Source organism: Myxocyprinus asiaticus, chromosome 8, assembly GCF_019703515.2.
Source record: "Myxocyprinus asiaticus isolate MX2 ecotype Aquarium Trade chromosome 8, UBuf_Myxa_2, whole genome shotgun sequence".
NCBI classification, from domain to species: Eukaryota; Metazoa; Chordata; class Actinopteri; order Cypriniformes; family Catostomidae; genus Myxocyprinus; species Myxocyprinus asiaticus.
The window spans coordinates 5,487,412-5,494,016 of NC_059351.1; the positions used below are offsets into that span (position 1 = coordinate 5,487,412).

General features: G+C 35.6%; 1 protein-coding gene across 1 annotated transcript in view; it reads left to right on the top strand.

Annotated features, from left to right (window-relative positions):
* The window catches only part of LOC127445007 (proteasome adapter and scaffold protein ECM29-like), a 32,838-nt gene extending 27,968 nt beyond the window's left edge, over positions 1-4,870 (top strand). The window contains exons 46-49 of the mRNA XM_051704716.1: positions 835-940; positions 2,924-3,012; positions 3,104-3,175; positions 3,758-4,870. Of these exons, the coding sequence (XP_051560676.1) occupies positions 835-940; positions 2,924-3,012; positions 3,104-3,175; positions 3,758-3,897 (407 nt within the window). The 3' untranslated portion in view covers positions 3,898-4,870. The remainder of the gene's footprint in view (positions 1-834; positions 941-2,923; positions 3,013-3,103; positions 3,176-3,757) is intronic.
* The last annotated feature ends 1,735 nt before the right edge of the window (positions 4,871-6,605 follow it).

A 6,605-nucleotide genomic window follows, 5' to 3' on the forward strand; every position in this document is an offset into this window, starting at 1 on the left:
ATAATATCATTTGTAATTTAAATATTTGCATTAAATTATAAAAGTTTAAAATTCTTCACTGTGTCATGAAGTATTTTCACTAGTGAATCCCACTGTATATTTGCTAGGAAAAAAAATAAGTTCCAAAAGAAAAAAACCGCACACATAATAAAAGGAAAAAATGCTGAATCAACCAAAATATATAACACAAATATACAAATAACATTGAAACCTTTTAGAGTGTGTTGGTCGAGTGGTCTATTGATCTCAAGTTGTATGATATGTTTCCGGATTCAGAACCCCTTCAAGTATACAGCTTTCTAATTAACTAAGCATCCCTACTACATATCAGTGGATACAAGAAACAGGTCAGCAGTTGATTCCATATTATTCGATTTCTTTGAAACCGAGATCGGACCAAGGTGCGATACAGAAGCGGAGCGCGCATCTACACACTGGTGCGCCTTGTCGCGTGCTGCTTTAGAATATACTGCCTCTTCCAGCATCCGCAACTGACTAGAGCGAAGCACAATGAACTTGAAATATTTTTGAACAAGTACACTCACTAAATAGAGACTGAATGTGTCAAATGGATCAAACAGAAAACACATCGGAGAATACAAGAAATGGAATGGATTGATTTTTTTTAAGAATCGAAGGTGCCCAATTTAAACCCTGGGGTGTGGTATGTATATATATATATATATATATATATATTCTAAACTGATCAGTATTGGACGATACTGTAAGTTTAGGTATCGGAATCGGATCAGAAGAGAAGAAGTGGTGTTGGTGCATCCCTAACCCAGAGTAATACAAACTCTGTTGCAAAGTCTTTTGTGTTTTGTGTTGCAGATCAGTTCCAGGTTGAGGTTTGTAGTGTAATGTGTGACCGACTGAAATTGAGCACATGGAGGGTCCAACTGGGAGTCCTGCGAGCCATGAAGGTCTTCTTTCAGAGGTACAGTGTGCTTGGACTAAATACCTTGGAGACATATATATATATATATATATATATTTTTATCATGCCCTGTGCATGCATAAAATGTAATCCTGAATGGAGATGTGTATTAGATGTATTATCTCATTTAATTATCAACTAATTTCTGAACATCGAAAAGTGTATTTTTAAACTAGATTAGCATTTCCTGGTGGAAATAACAGTGCTTACTTGGGTAGAAAATATGTTTTTGGTCAAATCATTTGAACAACTATTAACGCAAATATAGATTGGAAGCAAGCAATGGAGCACAACAAAACTGAATCTCTTTGGTTAGTTTTGTTGTGACACATCACTTGCTTACAGCGTATGGATCCATGACGTGGCACTCTTTTTTTTTCTTCTTTTTTTTTTTTTTCAGATCTTTTAATTTATTCAAAAATACATTAAAAAAAAATACTTGAATACATCTTTACTATGATGAACATGTTTTCAGTTTTTGAGTTCAAAGTCATTTTTATATTTTTCTTGGGCTTAAAGAGCACCTGTTATGGTTTTTCAAATATTACCTTTCATGTAGTGTGTTATATAGCTATTTGTGAATGTAAAAAAGCCTGCAAAGTTTCAAAAATCAAAGTGCATGTAATATGGAGTTATTGACACCCAAAAGAAAGAACCGATTCTGAACACCTGAAACGAGTCGTTAGTAATTCCAGATTTACTTCCTGAAATAACCTACGTAATTTGGTAACAAAAAACCTGCCTCTGGTCTGTTTACATGTACAGCCAGTGCAGGCTGTTAGCCTGTTAGCTGTTAGCCTCTGCTAACCGGCTAACTCACATTATTGTCAAACTACATATAAACTTACCACTGAGAAACGTCCTGTTCTCGTCGTGCTTGCGATGGTGGTTCGGGTTGATCTTCCGATGTATCACTATCGGACTCGGGCTCAAATTGGTAAGGTAAAACAGAAATTATTTCAGACGGAGCTGAAACTCGGATATGGTAGTGGGCGTTTCCTTTCGACACATGCTGTAAGCAGTAGACCAATCACAACAGACTGGGACATCTGACCAATCAGAGCAGAGTAGGCTCTCTGAAAGGAGGAGTTTAGAATGAATCCTTTAGAACGGATCATTGAAGGAGTCGTTTTTGACACGGGAAAAAAGGTAATGCTGCAATTTAAATTATGAGCAAATTAAAGTGTTTTTTGACCTTGGATCCATGTAAATCTGTTGTATGAGACCTTTAAAACAAAATTAGGCACGTTTAAAAATTATAATAGGTGCACACAGTAAAAAAGTGTTTAAAAAAATAATAATAAATATATATATATATATATATATATATATATATATATATATATATGTGTGTGTGTGTGTGTGTGTGTGTATGTATATATATATATATATATATATATATATATATATATATATATATATCAAAGTCCATTAAAAGCTGATATGAAAAACAAAAAACAAAGACATGTTGGCATTAGTAATGCAGGGATAATCTTTTAGTGATATTTCTTAATTTTTTTGCTGTGACAATTTTAAACTGTGGTTTAAAAAATTATTAATATTTAAAAAAAAGTTTGTCCACCAAATCAGTCATGTTGTGTAACCAACATACCAGCGTACCTATAATAAATGTTTATGTTGACAAAAACTGTAAAACCGACAGGACCCCTTTAGACCCTCAGGACTGTGTAAAGTAAAAAAAAAAAAGAAAGAAAATATAAATTGTACCTTGAAAAATGTGTTTGAAATTTTTTTTTTTAATTCAGTTGTGTACACATATATTCAAGGTGCACTGCAAGGAAAGTATTAACTTTTACTTAAAGGTTACACCAGATGTTTTTCAAAACTTGAAACTAAATCACCACGGACAATTTTATTTGTCAATGACCTGTATACAAGGGTTTCACTTTTACAGCGTATGCAGACTAAATATTTTTATTTGTGGTTTATTAATTGCTAATAAATGATTTATGTGCGCTGTAGGTTGCTGCTGTTGGATAAGGAGCATCAGAATGCTGCCCTTCTGACTGAGATGTTGTCAGAAACCTGCACTGCCCTGACATCACCACTAGGTGGAGTTTCGCATAAGGATAAAATACTGTATATATTTATATATATTTCATTCAGACAGAGCTCATGAGAGTCATTCTTGTCTTCACACAGAAAACAAAAGTTATTCTTCAGTAAGAACGGATGCCTTGGCCGCAGTTGAACTTCTTTTGAAAAGGCTTGAAGGTAGCGTTGTTTTGCTCTTATGAAGAAACTGGTTGTTCAGTGCAACAGTAGTTGCATCAGACAGATGTGATTAAAGGAATATTCCGGGTTTAATACATGTTAAGCTTAATCGACCGCATTTGTGGCATAATGTTGATTACCACTAAAATTTATTTTTCGACTTGGTCGTCCTTTTCTTTAAAAAAAAGCAAAAATCTGGGTTACAGTGAGGTACTTACAATGGAAGTGAATGGGGGCCAATTTTTGAATGTTAAAATACTTTTAATATAGCCACAAGACATAAACAATATGTGTGTTAACATGATTTTAGTGTGATAAAATCATTTACTAACTTTTTCTGTGTAAAGTTATAGCCAATTTTACAAGTTCGTTGCCATGACGATGTAATGTTAACAAACTCTAAAATGACTGTAAAAATTTCCAATTCCAAACAACTTTACAGCTCAAATAATACATGAGTTTTAACAGACGAATTAATGTAAGTGCTTTTAGAAAATTATGAGCTTCACTTTTCTGTGAAGGACATTTGCTTGAGTGGGGTAAAATCCTGTCAGTATTGAGATACATGTTTTTTGTTTTTAGAGAGCGATCAATGGGAGTGCCTGTCTGAGAAGAGCCGGCAACAGCTTCAGCGTTCTTTAGCCACCATGGAAACAGACAGCCGTCCAGAACTTAAGGAGAAAGCCCAGACAATGAGGAGAAAAATACAGGCCCTGCCATGAATAACCTGCCCACACACAAACACTCTCACGGCCAAAACCAGTCCTGAGGGTTTATTCGGGAATCTCCACCATAAGTTCCAGTAGTAATCCACAGTTTTGTCACATACATACGCTTACAAGCACACATATTACGCTGTAATGTCCATACTTCATTTACATGCAACATTCTAATATCTGCCATAAACCCTTTCTCATGTATAAACCGTTTGAAATTGAAAGTGTCTGCTCTTAATGAGTCATGCAGAGGCTGCCATACTGAATTGCACTTTTTAACCAATGTGCAAAGACTACAGAAATGTTTTGATTTATTTTTTTTTTAAATCACAAAAATTATCAGAGTTTGTAAAGTCTGGTCATATGCTGGCAGGCATGTCGGCTTAAAGCCTTTTATAGTTTTGCTGAGACTTTACATTGCCTTTTGTGCTATGGTTACGAATCAGAAGACTAGTTGCACATATGAAACTGCTTTTGGCAGAGTCATATTACAATCTGTTTTGTTTATAACAGGGCGTGAACTGTCTGTGCATCAAACACACTGTGTTTCACCCTCAAGGGTTTGCGTGACTACTGCAGTTTCCTCCAGTTTAAGAAATTCTCCTCTCATTAATGCATGTACTGAATGAAGCTGAGTGATTGAGAGCTACAGTATCTGCATAGAGTTGCCTTCATCCATTGAGTGCTGTTGAAGAGGAATCAGGAAGTGAAGCAGAAGGAACAATGAGTTGTCAATACTGAATGAAACTTTAGATAAAAATGTAGTTTTTCTCAAATGAGGGTTGGTGTAGAGGTATTAAGAGTATGTTAAAGGGAAGTTTGTAACATAAACTAAATTGAAACCTTAAACCCGCATTTGTCCGTGTTTGCATGTGTGAAAATATATTTTCCATAAAGGATAAATCAAATGTTCATAAAGAGGCACATTTTACTGCATCTTATTTCACCCTTTGTGGATTTTTTGGAACGTCTTTGTTAAAACGTAGAGTTCTGACTAGGGGTCAACTAATACCGATATTTTGCCAATACCAATAACTAATGTGGTGGAAAAGGCTAATAACCAATTTATTGGCCGATAATTTAAAAAAAAAAATATATTACCGGTAAAAAGTTTTGAGAAACACTCATTCTTTATTTTTTATATATATATATATATATTTTTTTTTTTCTTCACATTTTAGAATAATAGTAAAGTCATCAAAACTATGGAATAACATAATTCCCATAATTCCATTTATGTTGTGACTAAACAAAATCCAAAATAAAGCAAAACTGTGTTATATTTTAGCATCTTCAAAGTAGTTCAAAGCAAGTCGTTTAGGACATCTACTTTGTGCATGACACAATTAATTTTTCAAACAATTATTTACAGACAGATTGTTTCAAATTTAATTGACTATATCACAATTTCAGTGGGTCAGAAGTTTACATATACTAAGTTAACTGTGCCTTTAAGCAGCTTGGAAAATTCCAGAAAATGATGTCAAGTCTTTAGGCAATTAGCCAATTAGCTTCTGATTGGAGGTGTACATCTGGTTGTATTTTAAGGCCTATTTTCAAACTCAGTGCGTCTTTGCTTGACATCATGGGAAAATCTAAAGAAATCAGTCAAGACCTCAGAAAAAAAAAAATTGTGGACCTCAACAAGTCTGGTTCATCTTTGGGAGCAATTTCCAAATGTCTGAGGGTACCACGTTCATCTGTACAAACAATAGTATGCAAGTATAAACACCATGGGACCACGCAGTCATCATACCGCTCAGGAAGGAGACGCATTCTGTCTCCTAGAGATGAACGTAGTTTGGTGTGGAAAATGCAAATCAATCCCAGAACAACAGCAAAGGACCTTGTGAAGATGCTGGAAGAAACAGGTAGACGAGTATCTATATCCACAGTAAAATGAGTCCTATATCGACATAACCTGAAAGGCTGCTCAGCAAGGAAGAAACCACTGTTACAAAACTGCCATAAAAAAAGCCAGACTACAGTTTGCAAGTGCACATGGGGACAAAGATCTTACTTTTTGGAGAAATGTCCTCTGGTCTGATGCAACAAAAATTGAACTGTTTGGCTATAATGACCATCGTTATGTTTGGAGGAAAAAGGGTGAGGCTTGCAAGCCAACCATGATGCATGGTGGTGGCAGCATCATGTTGTGGGGATGCTTTGCTGCAGGAGGGACTGGTGCACTTCACAAAATAGATGGCATCATGAGGAAGGAAAATTATGTGGATATATTGAAGCAACATCTCAAAACATCAGCCATGAAGTTAATGCTCGGTCACAAATGGGTCTTCCAAATGGACAAAGACCACAAGCATACCTCCAGAGTTGTGGCAAAATGGCTTAAGGACAACAAAGTCAAGGTATTGGAGTGGCCATCACAAAGCCCTGACCTCAGTCCGATAGACGATTTGTGGGCAGAACTGAAAAAGCGTGTGCGAGCAAGGAGGCCTACAAACCTGACTCAGTTACACCAGTTCTGTCTGGAGGAATGGGCCAAAATTCCAGCAACTTCTTGTGAGAAGCTTGTGGAAGGATACCCAAAACATATGAACCAAGTTAAACAATTGAAAGGCAATGCTCCCAAATACTAACAAAGTGTACGTAAACTTCTGACCCACTGGGAATGTGATGAAAGAAATAAAAGCTGAAATAAATCATTCTCTCTACTATTATTCCCGAATGCATCGTTTGATTCGAATCTTTTGATT